The following is a 20,000-nucleotide window of genomic DNA, read 5'->3' as shown; positions in this document are numbered from 1 at the left end:
ATATTAGTTTTAATCACCTATCAAAAATAAGAAAAAGCTGAAATAAGGAAAAAGCTGAAATAAGAAAAAGCTGAAACAAGAAAAAGCTAAAATAAGAAAAAGCTGAAAAAAGAAAAAGCTAAAATAAGAAAAAAGCTGAAATAAGAAAAAGCTGAAATAAGAAAAAGCTGAAATAAGAAAACGCTAAAATAAGAAAAAGCTGAAATAAGGAAAAAGCTGAAATAAGAAAAAGCTGAAATAAGAAAAAGCTGAAATAAGGAAAAAGCTAAAATAAGAGAAAGCTGAAATAAGAAAAAGCTAAAATAAGAAAAAGCTGAAATAAGAAAAAGCTAAAATAAGATTACAAATTACAAGAGAGGCTGTATACAAAGATACTGCAGTCAACTGTGAATGTGATATCTCAATAATGCCGCCAGGGAACTTCACAAACATTCACTTAGACTCAAGGATGAGCTGATTATGTTTTGGTGGTCAGAGGTCAGAGGTCAGAGGTCAAGGTCGCGGTGACCTCCCAAAACACATTTGTAGCCATAACGCAAGAATTCATACACTAATTATGACACATTTTAACTCAAATGTCAATGAGGATAAAAATGAAGTGATGACATTTTATATCCAAAGGGTCAAAGGTCAACTTCACTGTGACATCATAATGTTCTGCTGTAGCACAGGAAAGGAAAGTTTTGACCATATTTCCTTGAGGAAACGACCACGAGGCGGTGATTCTGGTTTACTATTTATTTGAAGATTAGCGGCACATAATAATAATAATAATAATAATAATAGTAATAATAATAATAATAATAATGAAAATAATAATGATAATGATAAATTCCTCAGATCTTTGAAATTTATACAAAAATACATATAAAATAATCACAGTTTGTAAAAAAATGAGTTCCACTGTTATGAAGAAAAAACTTTTTATTATTATTAAGACGATCAACAATATTCAATTACTGCCCAACCTTAGTAATAGACAATCACAGGATACATGTGCCAGTTATTTTATTCCATTTATCTTCAAGTGCATTTAGTTTATGAGACTAAGAAAAATATTCAAAATCCTTCAAAATAAAAACATAATCCCTAAAAACTGATTACTTGGCTCAGATCAGATTTTTGAGATGACAAACAGAAACACGACGGCTCACAAGACCTTATGAGGTTTGTGTTTACGTTCAGCTACACGCTACACACTTCAGCTACACTACGCACGTTAGGACACCAGTGAAAGACTGACACAAAATACAGAACACAACAGTTCACTCGTGTGATGTGACACAAACAATCTCGCTGCACCTTCGTCATTCTTTCTTGACTTTGCTTCTAGAAAACACTCTGCGCCACAAAAACTTTGTTGCGGAGATAAAAACAGTAAATACTAGCAAACTAACAGCCAGCAGAAATGCCACCACGTCGATCGAGTAGTACTGGATCCTGGACATCCTATAAGACTCTGTCCTGAGGTGCGGAGCGCCCTTGTGCCTCATGACGAACTCAATCCAGAAAATGGCGCGATCCAGTGGTTTCATGGGCTGGTCTCTGTGGAGGTTGGACAGTGTCGTCATCTTCTCCCTGTAGCTCGGCTCATAGAGCACCTCCTCCAGCGCCTCCAGGAAGTTGTCTTTGTTCAGGGTTGCGATGTCCAGGACTTTGGCCACGCCTCTTGCTTTCATTCTGAAGAAGTTGTCATGTTGGTCGAACATGAGGGGCAGGCCGACCAGGGGGACGCCGTGGTAGATGGCCTCCTGCATTCCATTGGTGCCTCCGTGGGCCACAAACACTCGGGTCTTGGGGTGACCCAGGAGGTCGTTTTGAGGCAGCCAGTCCAGGAGTAAGGTGTTGTTGCCGAGGGTGGACGGCCTTTTGCCTTGGTACCTCCAGATCACCTTCTGAGGAAGTTGGGCGAAACCAGCTGCGATGTCCTCGGCGACGTCCTCCGGAAGTTTTGCCACCAGGGTTCCCAGCGTCATAACAACGACGCCATGTTCCCCAGAGCTCTGCACGAAATCCTCCAGTTCTTTGGACAGGGGCTTGGAGGGTTTGCACTGAAATCCTGACATGTAGACGACATTTGGCATCGTCGGTCGCGGGAACTCAAAGGTAAAATCGTTCCTCATCAGCCAGATGTCTGCTGCCTGGAACAGCTCCATGTAATGTACGTCGCTGCCGAAGTAACGATGGACAAAAGGTTTGTAGTTCGAGTCTGTGACGTACCAAATTTGAAAACATGTAAAGAAGTAGTACAGGAAGTTCTTGAGCCGCTGGGTAAATGTCATCTTGTCAGTCAGCTCTATCCCTGGTAAGGGGACATAGGAGAGGGGGGATGGTGCAATCGCTTGATGCCCCTCACCCTGAATAGTCCACCTCACATTAAAGACAAGTGGAAGAGCCAGACGGTGAGCCAGAAGAACCCCTCCGCCGATCGCTGGATCTGTCAGAACCATATCATACTTGGCATCGTGGAGGCTCTGCATCAATTCAGGATTGTCAAATATGTCCCCCACCATCTCAAGCACCTTCTTATGCATTTGATAGAACTGGGTGATCAGTTCGTACTCCAGAGACATCCGCGTCCAGAGTGACGCGCCTTCCCGTCGCAAGTTCAGCATCGTGGTGACAAATGACCCGAAGCGTTTCTCATCGAAACCAGCGGAGGAGTTTATGGTGATGGACTTGTAGTGAGGCGACTCTGGCTTGATGTACCAGGTGTCTGACGGCCGCAGCACTGTGATCTCGTGGCCTCTGGAGTGGAGCTCCTCGATGATGACTTTCATGTTGACCCAGTGGCTCCCATCTACAGGGAACACCAAGACCTTCCCTCCATTCACCGGGGGCGCAGAGCAGAGCAGCACTGCGAGCGCTACCAAGGCAGTTCGGTACATCTCTGAAAGAGAGAGTCCGACAAGAGAAAGTTAGATCTGTCCTTAATAGAAAATTCATCCAAGTGCAGTAAAAACAAACCTGATGCACACTACAACAAGTCTTTCTACAAAGGGTTTTCATTATTCTGTCAGCAAACTGAGGGCACACTGCTCCAATACTTGCATAACTCCCCAGATTTCCCCTCAGCTCGGTTACAGTTTCCTGATTGCATAACTACACATTGTGGGAATTCCTGCCACTAAGTCCCCAGAGGTTTAGAAAATCTGTTTGCATTAAGTAGACGTTCCCCTGTCTCAGGTTTCACAGCTTTGTGTTCATGGCACACGGTAATGATAGTGGTGTCGGACTGTAAAGGGGATTTAACAGCAGCTGCCTTTGAAGTTTGAAGGAGCTTTTTTACAAAATCCTGCTGAAGAAGAATTAGAACCACAGCCGTCAGTAAAATGTTCAGCTTTATCTTCACAAAGATAATAAGAGATAATCAGCTACAAATGCTTCAAAAATGATTTGAAACTCTTAAATAAAACATTTTGGCACATTTGAAATAAAAAGCATATTTTTGACTAAATGATTTCTATGCAAGTAAAAGTTTTTTAAACTACAGTTTATGTTCAAATGGTAATGCTTTTTTAAAACAAATTATAATATCTATAATAATCTAAATTAAATGCATTAAATATCCAAGATTACCTGTGTATTTTCTCTCTGAATAAAGAGATAAAAGTGGGACATTCCTACATTTCTACGTCAGAAACGTTTCCTCAGTGTTCTTGCTTTAAGGTCTTGGTTTTGAATCCGTCTCATTAGATGTCCCAAGTCTGCGCGTCCAAACTTCTACACTTGGGATTTTCTTCTCACAGTTTATAAGCTGAGCTTTAGGTTTGTAGCGAGGTTGTTCCGTGCGTTCATAAAGTGCAGAACTGTTGTTGAGCTTGTCGCCATCTGCCTCTGATGGACCTTGATACTCTAACCACCATCTGCAAGTACTCAGGGTTTAGCCGAACTCTCCGTTCATGCACGTAAACATCACAGTGATACTCCAGACCAAGAAACATCAGCTTCAGATTAACATACCTGTTAACAGGCGCAGAGCTTGAGGAGCTTCTAGAAACTCTTGATGGTTTGATGATGAACATTCACTGGGAGCTTCCTGGTGTTTCAGAGCATTTCACGTTTCAACATGAGCTTTTTGTCCTGCAGCCTCCCACCCTGCCAGCAGATTGGCAGGTAATAGGACCAAAGTTCAGAGTGTGTGTGTGTGTGTGTGTGTGTGTGTGTGTGTGTGTGTGTGTGTGTGTTTGTGGTATGCAGCAGCAGTTCAGTTCAGTTACACAAGGGCAACTCGGGGAGACTCAGAGACTCACGTGTTGAACGCTGAGCTTGAACTTTCGATGTAGTACTGAGATAAGATCAAGCAGCAGCTGCAGGTAAATGTGGAGCAAAAGCAAATTATTGAGAGAGTAGATATTTCTTTTCTTTGATTTACTCATGTTTTAATCACATTTCCTCCTCTTTGTCCTTTAAGTTAATGATTTTTAGGTGAAATAGCTGCTGTGATATCACACTGTTTTACACAGAAAGGTTTAAAGGTTGTTAAAGGTCTCTGATGTCAGCGTACGGATGCTCATTGTTTTTATTTTTATTATGTTAATCTAAGCTCCAGCACATCCAGTGTGCTTTTATTTTGGTGAGCAGTGGTCTTTATAAACACAGGATTAAAACAAGAAAAAAAAACACAGAAGCAGCAATAAAAAATATGCAATTTTACAGATAAAAAAGAAAATTGTGACAAATACTAGAAGAAATTAAAGAACTAAAAAAGTTTTATTTGATTTAAAAAAATAGATTACAGCAAAAAATTTCTAAAAAAAAACATATATATACATATATGTATATATATATCTATATATATATATATATATTTTTTAAAATTTATATATATATTTTTTTATATATATATATATATATACGGTATATATATATATATATATATATATACACATATATATATAAAAACAACTGGTTCAAAAAGAAAATAAAAACAATTCTGAAATAAAATGTAAAATCTTAACGTTGGACCTACAGAGATAAAGTCTTGTTAGTCATGGCGGTCGAGTTGTGAGTTGAGTGTGATGTAAGTTGTAAGTTGAAGGTCGTCACATTGTGTAATCAAACACGTGTGTGTGAACTCCACAATCTCTCCTCCTTTTCCTTTAAATTGTTTTAATGAGGCAGATCAATCACATATTAACACAAACAGAAGCTGAAGTGACGGATCCTGTCATGAAATAAGACGAGCTGCATTTAAAAAGGTTTTTTTTATGTACAAGTCCATGTTTTACAATAAGACGACCCTCATCATGGATTTGTGACTAATTTATAACTACTTTATTGATTAGCTTGTTAACACTTTATAAAGAACTTATAAGCTGTTATAACACATTGGATAAAAACGGCAACAGTGACCTGTTACTTGCCAAATAGTGAGCCCACATTGCTCTGTACTGTTAAGCCTCATGTCTCATTAGTTACTGAGCTTTCTTTGTTTTCTCAGCCAGCGTTGTAGAGTCGTATCAGTTTGAGATTAAAATCCTAAACAGTTAAAAAAAAAAGTAAAAAATGTATTTATCTTTTCTTTGTCTCATTGTTTTGTCTTAGAAAGTGTCTCAGTCGTGTTGAGGCTGTTTCAGTGACACAACTTTAACCCAAGTTACCACATTACCAATGTCTGAAGTTTCCTAATGCAGCTTTAAAAACAATCAAACTCATGTTGCTCTAAATACTCACTAAAGCACCAGATGTACATTAATCCGCCACTGAAAATAGTCCCTTACAACTGCAATATTTCCTCCTGTTTGTTTGCTAAAGACAATGAGACTGTGGACGAAATATTCACGTCCATTTTTAACAGAATTTCTTGAAAAGTTGTTGCTAGAGTTCATAAATATCCTTCTCTCCCGTCTCTTCCTCCGTCTCCAGCCCCACAGTCCAGAAGCCCCTGCAGTAGCGGGGCAGCCAGCGTGGCTCCATCGCCGTCCTTCCCCAGGCGCTCGGATACCGCCCCGCCCCCGACCTCCCCGAACAGCACCCTTCACAGAGAGCGTGACGACAGACCCCAGCCTCATCCGAACCAGGACTCCCCTTTCTCGGACACCGATGGGAGCTGCTACACGGAGCTGTACCCCGGCCCTCAGAGCTACGTGGAGAGGCTGCGGGCGGAGGAGGGGTCGGCGGGCCTCGACCCGCTGAGGGTGGAGGACGGGAACGCGAACTTCTCGCCGGTGGTGGAGACGGTTTCTTCTTTCAGACCGAGCGGGTACCAGTCGCCGCTGATGCCCAAGGAGAATAAACCTCTGGAGGTCGGCGTTCTGCGGAGGGTGAAGGAGCTGTTGGCCGAGATCGACCCCAGGACGGCGGCCAAACACATCACCAAGGCTGACTGCAAGGTGCTGTCAGAGGCTGCTCTAATCAATATCTCTTTTTATTAGCAAACTATTGATACTGTAAAGGATTTGATTCTTTGGTTTCCCTCTTCAGTTTCTTTCACTTTAACACCTCAGAAGGAGAGTCGATATTTGATTTACAGTCATGTGTCCGTGTTTCCCAGATGGCCAGAATTCTGGAGGTGACGCCGGAGATGCAAAGGATGATGGGAGTCAGCTCTGGGATGGAGCTGCTCACGCTGCCACACGGCCAACAGCTGAGACTGGACCTGCTGGAGAGGTGAGGAACACTTCCTGAATGATGAGCAGACGACCTCGTCAGTCTGATCTGGGTGTGATGCGAGCTGAAGTTATAAGTTGAAGGTCCGTGTCCCCCGCAGGTTCCAGACCATGGCGATCATGCTGGCCGTGGACGTGTTGGGCTGCACGGGGACGAACGAGGAACGAGCCGGTCTGCTTCATAAAATCATCCAGATCGCTGCCGAGCTCAAGAGCACCATGGGCAACATGTTCGGCTTCGCTGCCGTCATGAGAGCCTTAGAGCTGCCGCAGGTGACATCACACAACATCATCACACAGACGCTGCACTGATGTCTCTTTGTGGACGTTTCTTGTCTCTTTGTGGACGTTTCTTGTCTCTTTGTGGTTGTTTCTTGTCTCTTTGTGGACGTTTCTTGTCTCTTTGTGGTTGTTTCTTGTCTCTTTGTGGTTGTTTCTTGTCTCTTTGTGGTTGTTTCTTGTCTCTTTGTAGTTGTTTCTTGTCTCTTTGTTGTCATTTCTTGTCTCTTTGTTGTCATTTCTTGTCTCTTTCTGGTTGTTTCTTGTCTCTTTGTTGTCGTTTCTTGTCTCTTTGTTGTCATTTCTTGTCTCTTTGTTGTCATTTCTTGTCTCTTTCTGGTTGTTTCTTGTCTCTTTCTGGTTTCTTGTCTCTTTGTGGTCGTTTTTTGTCCCTGTGGATGTTTTTTGACTCTTTCTTTCTTTCTCTCTCGATGAATACTAATAAACCATCTACCTTTCATCTTCTGACTTGGGGTGATTGGGGGGTGGGCATCCCTGCATCTGCTGAACCAGTACCGCCGTGTTTTACTTCCTGTCTCTCTGTGTGTCAGGTGTCCCGTCTGGAGCAGACGTGGATGGCGTTACGGCAGCGGCACACAGAGGGCGCTATTCTCTACGAGAAGAGTCTGAGGCCGTTCATGAAGAGCCTGAATGACGGGAGAGGTAGAAGTCCTACAACACGTCACAACACCGCAGACGTGGTCAAACAGTGACTCCTGTTGGTCATTTTGTAAAGCACACCTGTCTTTTCACAGAGACACTGACTGTCTGTGTGTCTGTCCTCCAGAAAGCTGTCCGCTGTCCAACACCACCTTCCCCCACGTCCTGCCCCTCCTGTCTCTGCTGGAGAAGAGTGTGGCGGTGGGTGAGGGGACGGAGCCCTGGGAGACGGTGGAAGTCGGTGTGGACGTGGTCATGTTCCACCTGGGAGCGGCGAGGACCATCGCACAGCTGGGCGGCATCTACCGGTCCAATGCCGAGAGCAAACTACAGGGTAAGAAACAAACTCAGCGCTCTAGTGTTTTGTTGATCAATATTAATCTGATTGCCCTGATAAGACGCTGTGGTGGTGACGTTGCAGGTTTCCAGGACCAGGCCGAGGTCCTGGAGCTCTTCCTGACCGACTTCCAGATGAGGCTGCTGTGGGGGAGCAGGGGAGCCACGGAGAACCAGGCCCTGCGATACGCCAAGTTTGACCAGGTGCTTACCGCCCTGTCCAACAAGCTGGAGCCGCCTGTCAGGTCGCACTGACCCAAGACCTGTTTATATTGACTGTTTACGCTGGACGAGTGCCCGGTCGTGTTCTCGGTCCTACATGGGACGGTCTGTTGGACACTGATCAGCTCCCACTAGCAGCTGGGATGATGCCTTGCTCAAGAGCGGCTGGAGGGAAGGCTCCGAACAGGGAGGCTAAAGCAGACTCAAGACAGTACGTCACCTTTGTCAGTCAAGATTTGCCCAAATGTAAGAGACAGATACTTGAAACATTTCACCTGCTTCTCTGGAGCTTGTTGGGATTCAGACTCCTGAACAGAAGCACTTCAGCAGGATGAAGTCGGCTTACGGTTAAATTCTTGTAGCAGGATTGTTTCAGCGCCTTTGAAACTGAGCCTCAACTGATCTGACTCAAGGAAGAGCGAAGCTTAAATTTTACAACTCCCTGTCAAAGCCCGAGCCGTCGAATAAGTGGAATCAGGAGTTTCTGGAGGAACCGTCCTCATCACTCTCTCATTTACCACAAAATACATTCTGAACTTTAATGTTTCATCCACTTGTGCCAGCATCCTTTATTTAATATGTTTAGGTGTGTTGCCGGAGGACTTTATCTATAATGTGAGCATGAGATATCAGCGGTACTGGGCCGGGGGTCGTTGTGGTTCGATGCTTCTGTTCTGCAGAAAAAAACGAGGAAGATCTGCTCTCATGAAATTGTTACTGAGATGAGGTGGAGCCTCAGCCTGTGAGTTTAATGTATAGAAATGTTTTTATGTCTGCCTGAAGGCTGGACCTTCCCTAAATCAACAAGTGCACCAACTGTATGTCATATTGTACAACCCAATAACAGAATAACATTATATCTACAACTTAGATTTCTATAATGACATGTTTTGTATTATGTTTATTGTAATGTGTTAATCATTAGGATTTTCTAAATGGAAGAGAATATTTAATGTAATCTGGGATGACTGGTTACTTGTTTCCATTATCACACACTCTGTATCTCTTATTGTGAAATGAAAGGAAGTGAGTGAACTGACCCAGACCACACAAGCACAGCACACAGGTACACAACATTTCTATTACCGTACGTAGTATTAATGTCTAATATTTATCTGAAATGTGAAATGTAAATAAAGGTGTGTACCTCACTGTGGCGCCGGTTTATTGGACATCTGTCACTTACAGGTCTGATGCTCATTTCTCTGCTTCCACTAAAGCAAATGTGTATTTGAAATGAGATCTGACTCATGCTGCATGGTGTGAAACACAAACACATTTCTCACACTTACCTGAAGAAATTTGGCGTAAATTTCGCGCTGTCTGACGTGTTTTGGTGTAACATGGTGTGATCACAAATGAATCTGTGCCAGAGCAGGAAGTTAAACACAACAACCTTTCCAAACTCGGGTTACTCCAAAGACTAAAGACTTCCTCTCTCTTAATGAATCCTAAAGTGTTTCTCTTGATGTCCCAAGAAATAAATAAGTTTTAAAAAATATATCTACATATACAGGTGTGGCAAAATTCTTGGTATCCTTCCACTTAAATGAGGAAAAACCACAATTTTATCTGAAATAAGTTGAAAGTGACGAAAGTAATCGGCATCCACTATTCTCTTCGAAATAGAACAGACACTTTGCTTTTGATTTTAGATGTAACCTATTCTTTTAAATATTACAACACATGAAAATGGCATCGACAAAAATATTGGGAATCACTGCGATCAAGTGCTTCTTGTAGTTCTTAATGAGACGAATATTCACATTTGAGAAGCTGAAACCATAAATCATAATAACTGATGCAAAACTAAGGAAGTGTAATGCTTTCACTTGAGAAAAAAAAAATTCTGCTCTGTAATTCTGAGATAATTATCTTGTTAATTTTTGGAGGAAATTTTTCTTAAAAAATAAATGAATAAAATTCCTGCTGTTTTTCAGAATTAATTATTATTTTGTTGAAATTTTAGAGAAAAGTTTTCTTAAAAAAAATTAAAAATAAAAAAAGATTCCTGCTGCTGCTCTGTTTTTCTGAATTAACAACATAATTATCTCAGAGGTTTTCTTTAAAAGAATTTTGTTTGTTAGAATTTTTTTCTCAAGTGAATTCATTACGCTCCAGTAAAACACAATTAATCACTTATCAAAATATTAACGATTTATTTAGCCGTTGAAAAATCAATTAATCAACTAATTTTTTAAGCTTTGGTGTTGTTCCAGCTGTTAACAGCTGTCCTATCTGGACTGTGATCCTCCAACATGTCCTATACGTCACGCCTCACGCCAGACGCCATGCTTTCTAGGAAATGTAGTCCTAACCGTCGCCTCGTTACGTGTTTCTGGACTCCCTCATGGAAGTAGAAAAACTACAAACCGGCCGGTCGCCGTTAGGAAGAAGGTCCAGTCGGTTTTTCCTGTCTGCCAGTTGGCAGCCAAAATGTTGGCCGTCCTGTGTGTGCTGCTTTTATCCCTTTATAACCCGGTCTGCGGCGTTTTCCAGAAACTGTACTGCACCATATCAGAGAGCTGTGAGTGTGACTTCAAGCCGAATATCAGAGGTAAGAAGATAAATGTCTGTCGTGGCTAGCTAACATTAACTGACTTCTTGTTAGCCAGCTAGCCGGGCAGGAAAGATAGAAGTATATTTTGCCCAGTAAACGTAAACGTAAACTTATTTCATATGTTTTGTTCGTGTGCAGAAAAGGTTATCTAACTGACATTTTAGTGAACAGTGTTCATGAAGAGTTAGTTAAGACTGTTACTGTTATTGTTAGTCACTGTTTTGCTAGCAGGCCGTTATGCTAGCTAGCAAAACACAGGAACCTGTCGCTGTTTTGCAAGTTACAAGCTCTAAACTGTGGAGGATATTTCCTCATACACAGTTTTTTTTTTTTTTGTCAGTGAAATTAAAAAGCCAAGAATCTGCTTTTGCAAAAGTCCAGACAGACAGACTGGAGCCAAGAAACTAAAACCACACGATTTTATCTTATGATCGTGAACGCATCGCAGGCTTGTTTTGATGCTGTCTAATACCAACCTCCTGGACAGGTCTTGCTGGGATTTAGTGCTTTTGACATATGTTATACTATAACATTAAATTTAAATATGATTAACAGGCTGAATGACCAGACAATCCGTCACTTCCACCTCTAAATAATTCTTCTCTGGTGTGATAAATTCACTTAATTTTCATTTTCCATTTCCATTAATTAGGGAATACATGAAACTTATATTTAATCTAATTTTTTAGTTTATGTAATATTCCCTGCATGAAATAAAAATAGGTTAATGGATCACACACACCTTTATGGGCAAGATTTGATCATGTTCAGTTCAAGGTATTTTTCATCCAAGTAGCAGGCCTGTTGCTATCCTCCACATAGAAAAAAGAGCAAATTGAATAGAAATAATTTGACATAAACTGAAGGCAGTCTTGTCTGAATAAGATAGGCCAATATGAATATATATAAAAACGCTGATTAATTTATCTTAATTAAACCCTTAGAAAGTACTGGCTCATCCTTTGATTTATCTCAAACAGGTCTAGCACACTTTGGCAGGGAGACTATAAGACAACACAACTTTCTTGAAGCAAACAGTGAACACATCTGCGTCCGTGTTGGGTGCCTCACCTGTGTCATTGGGTGTCCTGTATCATGACTGACCTCTGGTGGAGCCTGTTGAGCACCACAATCGTGTTAAATTCCCTTGCATACCTTCATGCTGTGATACCGTGGAAGCCTGATGCATAACATAAATGTTTTTTTGTAAGGGTCCCTTGAATTCAGTCCCTAAAGTTACTTCAACCATCTAGTATCGCACTGAGGCAGACAGACAAAAACAGTGCTCAAAATCCAAAAAGCTAAGATCTGAACTCAGATCAGCATCAGCTCAAACTCAAGTTAAGTTTGAAATATTTGGTGAATTACCACTCTCTTTGGACTTTCAGGTTTAGTCTGAAATCACCAAATTCTTCTAACTTGAGTTCAGTAGTTTGTGGCCTGGGAATCATTTTAGGAACAGCTTTGTTTTGACTGAAGGAATCTGGGGGTAGTGGTTTGTTTTCCTGTGCATAAGGGATTTTGTTTGTCTGCCTTCTTACTTCTTACTAAAATGGGCACAAGCTGTGATACATTATGTTTTTGGTGGTGGTCTTTATTTCCTCATGACCAGACCTGGAGTGGGACCTCTACAAGAATCTCTATGGACAACATCTGGCCCAGGACATCGTGTCAGAGGAGGTGGCAAGGTTCCTTCAGAATAAAAGCCCCGATCGCCCCCTGGTGCTGTCCTTCCATGGCTCCTCAGGAACAGGAAAGACGCTGGTCAGCTCCATGCTGGGAAATCACCTGTACGGCTCAGCCATGAGCAGCCCATACGTCCACCAGTTTGTTCCCACGCTGCACTTCCCCTTACCTCAACGGGTCGACGAGTACAGGGTAAGTCCGGGGTCACTGTGGCACAGTGCCGTTAGGTTTTTATTTAATCACCTCTTGCAGAAGTGAGGAGTAGTTACAGGTTTGTGACAAACAGCTCCATCTGAAATCAGAGATGAAGAACAGGCAGAATGAGTTGGGAGATACTTAAAAGTATGATTCATTCAGATTTATTAAATGTTGAACAGCGCTAACTTGCAGAAACCACATTGGGCAGGATAGAGAAAATAACCTTGTCTGGACTAAAGTTCCCTCGTGTGGTTTGCAGGAGGAGCTGAAGAGCTGGGTGCAGGGGAATCTGACGGAGTGCGCTCGCTCCGTCTTCATCTTTGACGAGATGGAGAAGATGCCTTCAGGCCTCATCGATGTCCTGGAACCTTTCCTGGGTCCTTCCCACGTTGTGTTTCGCACCAACTACCGCAAGGCCATCTACATCTTCATCAGGTACACACAGATACAGATATACACACAAACACTGGGGGGCGTGTCAGCGGGACAGAAACTGTTGTGTAGCTGCAGTTGGAGCCAAAACTTACATTACCATCCATCTTCATCTCTGGAAGACAGAGGAGAGTGTAAATAACAACATGACATGACTGTTACTCCAGAAACTCCAGAAACTTCAGAAACTTCAGAATTGCTTTATTTTCTCACATATACTTAATTAATATTCTTTAGAGCCAAACAGCATTGTTTTGAAGCGATCACTATTTTAGACGATGTTGATGTTGTATCGACTTTTTCTTTGACAGTATTTTTACTGTCCCTGCCATCACCAAACCATTTTCTGACTCTGTGTGTGTGTGTGTGTGTGTGTGTGTGTGTGTGTGTGTGTGTGTGTGTGTGTGTGTGTGTGTGTGTCTCTCCTGCAGCACCACAGGAGAGGAGGTGATCAACAGACTGGCTCTGGAGAACCGGCAGGCTGGACGCGACAGAGAGGAGATCAAGTTGTCCGACCTGCAGGACGCCGTTGCACAGACGGCTTACAGCAACGACACAAGTGAGTCACTCAGTGTGCGCACAGCTCGCTCTTTTTCCTCCTACATTTGCAAAAGCTATTTGAATAAATTGGTGTATTTATGACGAATTCATTACAGGTAAAAACTAATATGGGCCATGACTTTATGAGAATTATCTAAGTGATTTCTGTATCAGGATTGTCCTTTTTAGAGCTCTGTTATTTACATGTGTTTTATATTATATTTATTTAATATTTTAATCTGAAGTATGAAACATTTGCTGCTTTTCTTCATCTTGTGTAATTATGAACTGAATGGCTTTAAATTCTGGAGCGAACAAAATAAACAGCTTGAACTAGAACAGGTGTGAAAGGGTTCAGATTAATAATACTAAATGTAATGAGTTTATATTGAATTAAAAACAAAGATAGAACAGAACATTCACATCCATATTCAGTACTGAGTATCCCATGATGTCCGGAGCTGACTCCTCCTCAGTCTCCTGCAGCCGTGCAGCAACGAGCTAAACGTTGGCCACAGATGAAACAGCGACTTGTCTTTGTTCAGTGGATCAAACACGTTAATTAGTGCGTGTACTGCTGCAGACGGGCTCGCTCACTGATACGTTATTGTTAGATGAAGGACTGAAGTGAGTCTCTCTCTCTCTCTCTCTATCTCTCTCCAGGCGGCTTCTTCCAGTCCAGCGTCATCCAGCAGAAGCTCGTCACCCGCTTCGTTCCCTTCCTGCCGCTGAGCCGGCGCCACGTCGAGCGCTGCGTCCTCTCGCAGCTCTGCCAGCAGGGCAGCTGCGGCCGCACCGACGTGGTGGACGCAGTAGGGGGCGACATGATCTACACTCCCGTCCAGGGACAGTACTTCTCCACCACCGGCTGCAAAGCGGTCCCTGCCAAAATCAACTTCTTCCTGTGAGCTGAGGAGCTGGTTTTTCAAAGGACTGAAAGGGAAACTCTTGCTTGAGGTGAGTCGGTGAAAAGAATCAGAGTCGTGGAGGAGATTCAGAGTTAAGGATGCCTCCTGCGCCCGGAATCAAAGGGAATCGAACTCATAAGCCTCTGGATTCGAAGCAGTTCTGAGCTGCCAGTGCTGAGTTTACCTGAGGAAGCTTTAATCAGTCAGTCCACGTCCGTCTGTGAGCTCAGGAGAGTCTCTTCCCTGACTCTGGTCAGTGTCCCGCCACGCTCTACCTCAAACACAACTCCACCTTTCATTCATGAACTCGAAGTTGGTACAGCGTGGTGTCAGAGTCCAGCTGCAGGTCATTACTTGATTTTTTTTTTTAGCTTAAACTTCATTATTTATCCAGTCTTAATTTATCTTCTCAACATCACCCTCCTTTCACATTCACTCAGCCACTGCAGGAAACCTCTGGAAGGTTCTAGCACGAGGTTCGGTGCCTTGCTCATGCGTTAGCTGAAAGCTAACGGCGGTAGGAAGGAGCTCGGTCTCTTTTCTCACTGATGCAGATTTTCTGCTTCGTCTTGATAAATGTCGCAGAGTCTCACTGAAAGAGGTCGGAGATTCTAATGTTTTTAATGTCTCAATGTTTTAACATTCGAGAAACATTTCTTTGCCAAGAGATCCTCGGACTTCACAGGAGTTTTGCTCATGTCAGGTAAAAACCTTGTATCTGTAGTAGAGAGTGGCTGCGTTCACAGATCCAAACCGTGAACACGGGTTCATCTGAACGTGTTTCATCTACAGCCCGTCGTGCCCCACAAGAAACGAGATGATCTATCTCTGAGTGCTGGCATTTGGTTTGTCCGTTCAAAAACCTTGTATCTCCAAAATGTCAACTTCATCTACAGAGCGTTGGAAAGTGAACTCACGAAGTCACTCAACTTGGAAATGTTAAAAAAAAAACAAAAACACAACACTACAGTGGTTTCACATTCACCCTCAGATGAAGAAATTCAACCACCAACATAAGTCCTTTTTAAATAAGAACTCAAATAGTGAAACATCAGATCCTGCAGTAAATACAACGTCTGACTTCACTCAGTGGCTTTTAGTTTTAAATGGAGGGCTGCACAATTAATCCAAATATAATCAAAATCCCAACGTGGCCAAGTGCAATAAACAAATCACATGAGCTGCAGTTTATTTTGTAAAAGGTAAAATGAGTCACAACATTGCTGTGCGTCGTTAGCACCACAAGCGTTGTGTTGCTATGGAGACGCCCGGACCTACACATCATATTCTCCAGACGGAAACACGTTCGTCCACAAAAATCACATCATCATTTTTAAATGTTATTTCGGTGAAAATGAAATGCAACTGAAATCTGCCAGAATAATCGCAGTATGATTTCTTTTGTTTTTGCGTATGGTGCAGCCCTATTTTAACCTTCATAATAACATTCACCCAGTGTGTGTTGAGAACATCCACTGTCTGTCTACAAGTGTACTGTCTCTGCTGCTCTCCGACCTGCAGACCGACCGGGTTGTACATGACCACTTCTGCCATGAGGTGGCAGTAAAGACTTCATTTTACCAATTGTGGAAGAGGTGAAGCAGAGTTCACCTGCAGCTCAGTGCTTTTTATTATTTTATTTAGTTGCTTTACCGTAAAATGTTTTGTAACAGGCAACAGCCACGTGTGTTAAAACACAAAGTGCACTTTATGTTTCTGGAGGATGAAATGGACCTGAGGGATTGTTGAGAGAAACAGTGTGTGATGAGGAGTCAGGATGCAGCTGCCAAAAGACGTGCTTTTATTATCAAGTTATGACAAATTAATTAATGTTATTATTTATTGACGGCTGCATGAAGAAACGCAGCAGAGTCGGTGTGTGAGGATGAATCAGGCATCTTCCTGTGTCTTTTCACCATTTTGCTGTTTCAGCCACTAAAGTGTCGGAGAATCTTTCATATGCTTCCTCTGAGGAAAATTTAACTCCTGGTACTACAGTGAAAAGTACAAATAAATTTGTAATAAATAAAACAAACTGCTGTTCTGTGCTTTTTTTTTTTTGAGAAATGTCTGTTACCAACTGTAAGATATTTGTCTTCAGAGACTGTTAGTGAGAGACGTTTGCTTCTCAGAGGTGTCGTCCTCTCCTTAACAAACAGACCAGGGGATTAAAACCAGTAGAAACTCAGAATAAAGCAGTTTCATGTTAAAAATCAGTGATTGACTGATGCAGCAGATACAGGACGTCTCCAGCAGCTGGGAGCTGAGCCGATAACTTCAGATCCAAACGTCCGACGACTAAAATCTTCATCTGGTTCAAATATAGAGCTGAAAATGACCAAGGTGTAAAAAGTGTATCTTATAACTGTGACCTAAATGTAAATACACAACTCGCAAACATGGGTGTAGTTGTTTTTAGACATTTTAATGTGGAAATATTATAACTTTATTAGGTAACTTTTACAAATAACATTATTTCTATACTGTGGTGTTAGAGCTTTTACTAATATGGAAAGATATACGTTTATATTTAATAATACTTTGGATCAAGTAAAGGAAAAAGCTACGTTTATTCTGTTTCCTGGATTCTTTGCCTCTGAAGAATCTTTAAAACGTGAAGTAAAAGATTGTCTCAGATTTATGATTGTGTGTCTTTCCTCTCCTTTTTTGTATTTTCATAATCTTGTTCTGATCAAAGCAGATCCTGTCGTCAGTATCCAGCATTTCGAAACGGTCTACAGGCCTGTCTTAGTATTTTAATGAGGCATTAAAAGTGCCTGGTGTCGCTCATCGAGCTGCACTGGCTGCCTGAATCGAATTCAAGTCACTATTTCTTGCCTTCAGAGAGACTTCGTCTACTTGAACTCAATCATTCAGCCTTATGCTCGTTCTCATCCCTGGGTTCTGCTCTGTGGTTCCCTGATGGTGGAACAAGCTACTGAAGTCTCTCAGAGCAGGAACGTTCCTCTCTATCTTCAAGAAGACTCGTCTCTTCTGAGATCACTAACTTCCTCTTCCTGTGCACTTCTTTACCTGATCTCCCTCCGAGATCTGAGGTCTCCTCCTGGACTGAAGCTTTAGCCTCCTCTCTTATTCATGAGTCGCTTTGGATAAAAGCATCTGCCAAATTAAACTAAACGTGATATTGACATATGTTGTTTTTGTGCCGCTGTCGCTTCGCTGCTGTTTGTCACCTCTGGAGCTCTGAACAGGAAGCAGAGGAGATGTGGGCGCTCTCTGACAGAGACATAGCTCCACTATCTCCAACAGGAAATTAATAGTTTCTCCATCGGATATGAACAGATGTCAGAGGTCTTTAGTATTCTGTGTGTGTGTGTGTGTGTGTGTGTGTGTGTGTGTGTGTGTGTGTGTGTGTGTGTGTGTGTGTGTGTGGCTCTATAGTCCATTAGACGTGTAAGAACACTGTTGGTTGTGAGGACGTTTGTCTCGTTCCAACAGCAGCAGTTATTCCATAAAGCGAAACTAGCTGTGTTTCTAATTTACTGACGCACGGTGATCAGCTGTTATTGATGACTGATCTGTTTGATTTATACGTATAAGGAAGTAAATAAATGTTCTCAGATGATCTGGATGAAAATGTAAAAAAGAACATAAATAAAAAGCATTTTTGTACAATATTCAATTCATTGACATTTTGGGAAATGCTACAGCCAGCAGCTGGTTAGCTTAGCTTAGCTTAGCATAAAGACTTGAAACAGGGGTTTCTTCTTGTAGTTGTGATTTAAATGTCTCAAAAATTATTGGCTGGTTTGCTGTGAAATTTACTACACGTTAATCTGTAGGAGTTTTGTACAGTGGCATCGTCAGGTCAAAATTTCTATTTGTCTAATACTTCGTTTTTTTTTAGCTGAGCTGACATCACTTCAGTACATAAATTCAGAAGTTTGTTGTTGTTATTGTTAGCCACACCAGTTGATTAGAACGCATTAAGGGGTGTTTATATGCATTAATGCAGGGCGGCCATCTTGGATTCTGAGGTCAGGGTTGATAAGGTTCTTTCGACTTTCTGAGATGAAAATCCGACTTCACAGGGCGTTCAAGTCAAAGTTTTCGACTGGGAACTTGGAAATTCTGATTTCCCAGTTCAAATGGATCATTTTGGTTCATTAGCACAAGAAGAGCAGGAAGCATGGCTTTAGACTCTTGTTACGCTAATGCTAATCAGCTAATTGGCTAGGAACAGCTAGGAATGACGTCACACCCGAGTTGACCGCATTTAAGTTCAAAAAGGTGGAAGCTAGTTATTGTTGTTGCTTGCTTGTTGTTATTGTTAAAGCAGTACATGGTATATATACACGTAAAAACAGATAGAAGTTGCCCAGTACTGTGATTAATGAGATAAATCCAGGGCAGCCATCTTGGATTTTGAGGTCAGGGTTTCTGAGGTTCTTCTGACTTTCTCAACCGGAAATCCGACTTCCAGTTCATGTGCATATTAGCACATTAGCGCAGCCTCACTTCATTACACTGAGTTACGATACATTATGTAATATTTTTTTTTTAAACTTCATTCACTGAGGAACAATGAGATGTGGTTGAAAGCTCTGGAAGAAGCTAGTAAAGGGGAAACTTAAGTCAAAGTTAAAGTCTTTCCGTAAAGAAAACCTTTTGGACCCGGGACAGAAACTTCAGCAGCGAGTTCGCCTCAGTTTTCTGACGTCCAGATGTCGTCTCGTCTCGTCACCTGCTGGAGGTGAACGACCCTCGAGCGCCACGGCCATCGTCTCCCCGTGTCGATTTCCCGCCCTGCCGACAACGTTTTGGAAACATCCTCTTGTACTTAAATGGCGCCCCGTCGCCTCCTATATATGCCACATCTCGCCACGATCCTGCCATGATGACTTCATCAACCCCACCCCACCCACACCCGCCCTCCGCCACCACGCAGGCGGTGTGAGGAAGAGGAGGGGTTCGAAGGTCAGATTAGAGGAGGCCTCTTCACCCCAGCTGCTGTATCGCCATCTCCGTCCTTCTGTCTGGACAATGACACACACACACACACACACACACACACACACACACACACACACCTACCTCTTTTGACCTCTGAGCCTGTTTTCACACGCTCCCTGCATGAGAGACAGAGAGAGGAAGGGAGGGAGAGAGAGGGAGAGAGGGAGAGAGAGGGAGGGAGAGAGAGGGAGAGAGAGAGGGAGAGAGAGAGAGACAGAGAGAGGAAGGGAGGGAGAGAGAGAGGTCTGGCCATTTTTTTCATATTTTCAGCTTTCACCTTATTTTTATTTCCCTTCTTCCTCCTCTCCCCCTCTCTCCTCGTCTTCTCTCCTCTCTCCTCCTCTCCTCTCTCCTCCCCTTCTCTCCTCCTCTCCTCTCTCCTCCCCCTCTCTCCTCGTCTCCTCCCCTTCTCTCCTCCTCTCCTCTCTCCTCCCCTTCTCTCCTCCTCTTCTCTCCTCCCCCTCTCTCCTCTCTCCCCCTCTCTCCTCCCCTTCTCTCCTCCTCTTCTCTCCTCTCTCCTCCTCCTCTCCTCCCCCTCTCTCCTCCTCTCTCCTCCTTCTCTCCCCCTCTCTCCTCTCTCCTCCTCTCCTCCTC

General features: G+C 42.7%; 3 protein-coding genes across 4 annotated transcripts in view; 2 read left to right on the top strand and 1 right to left on the bottom strand.

The window, feature by feature from the left end:
- Positions 1-9,259, top strand: part of sh2d3cb (SH2 domain containing 3Cb) — a 28,077-nt gene extending 18,818 nt beyond the window's left edge. The window contains exons 7-12 of the mRNA XM_023394997.2: positions 5,869-6,335; positions 6,497-6,612; positions 6,713-6,884; positions 7,442-7,553; positions 7,678-7,884; positions 7,972-9,259. Coding sequence (XP_023250765.2) covers positions 5,869-6,335; positions 6,497-6,612; positions 6,713-6,884; positions 7,442-7,553; positions 7,678-7,884; positions 7,972-8,141 — 1,244 coding nt within the window. The 3' untranslated portion in view covers positions 8,142-9,259. The remainder of the gene's footprint in view (positions 1-5,868; positions 6,336-6,496; positions 6,613-6,712; positions 6,885-7,441; positions 7,554-7,677; positions 7,885-7,971) is intronic.
- On the bottom strand, positions 907-4,105 carry LOC111645698 (UDP-glucuronosyltransferase 2A2-like). 2 transcript variants are annotated; one of them, XM_087170636.1, is made up of 2 exons: positions 3,964-4,105; positions 907-2,890 (listed from the first exon to the last, which is right to left on the bottom strand). In XM_087170636.1, the coding sequence occupies exon 2, from the start codon at positions 2,886-2,888 to the stop codon at positions 1,308-1,310; it is 1,581 nt and encodes a 526-aa protein (XP_087026762.1). In that variant the 5' UTR covers positions 2,889-2,890; positions 3,964-4,105; the 3' UTR covers positions 907-1,307. The 2 variants fall into 2 exon arrangements, with proteins under 2 accessions (XP_087026762.1, XP_087026763.1); XM_087170637.1 differs by lacking the exon at positions 3,964-4,105 and adding an exon at positions 3,580-3,951.
- A 1,234-nt stretch (positions 9,260-10,493) lies between the features above and the next one.
- Positions 10,494-16,467, top strand: tor2a (torsin family 2, member A). The gene is made up of 5 exons (XM_023395004.2): positions 10,494-10,665; positions 12,281-12,546; positions 12,812-12,987; positions 13,416-13,543; positions 14,188-16,467. The coding sequence occupies exons 1-5, from the start codon at positions 10,545-10,547 to the stop codon at positions 14,430-14,432; spliced, it is 936 nt and encodes a 311-aa protein (XP_023250772.1). The 5' UTR covers positions 10,494-10,544; the 3' UTR covers positions 14,433-16,467.
- The last annotated feature ends 3,533 nt before the right edge of the window (positions 16,468-20,000 follow it).

This window comes from Seriola lalandi, unplaced genomic scaffold (assembly GCF_002814215.2).
Source record: "Seriola lalandi dorsalis isolate HSWRI2012SDOR001 ecotype SW California unplaced genomic scaffold, Sedor1 jcf7180002054955, whole genome shotgun sequence".
Lineage (NCBI taxonomy): Eukaryota > Metazoa > Chordata > Actinopteri > Carangiformes > Carangidae > Seriola > Seriola lalandi.
Note: the sequence above shows the minus strand (reverse complement) of the source record. Positions and strands in the feature narration are given on the sequence as shown.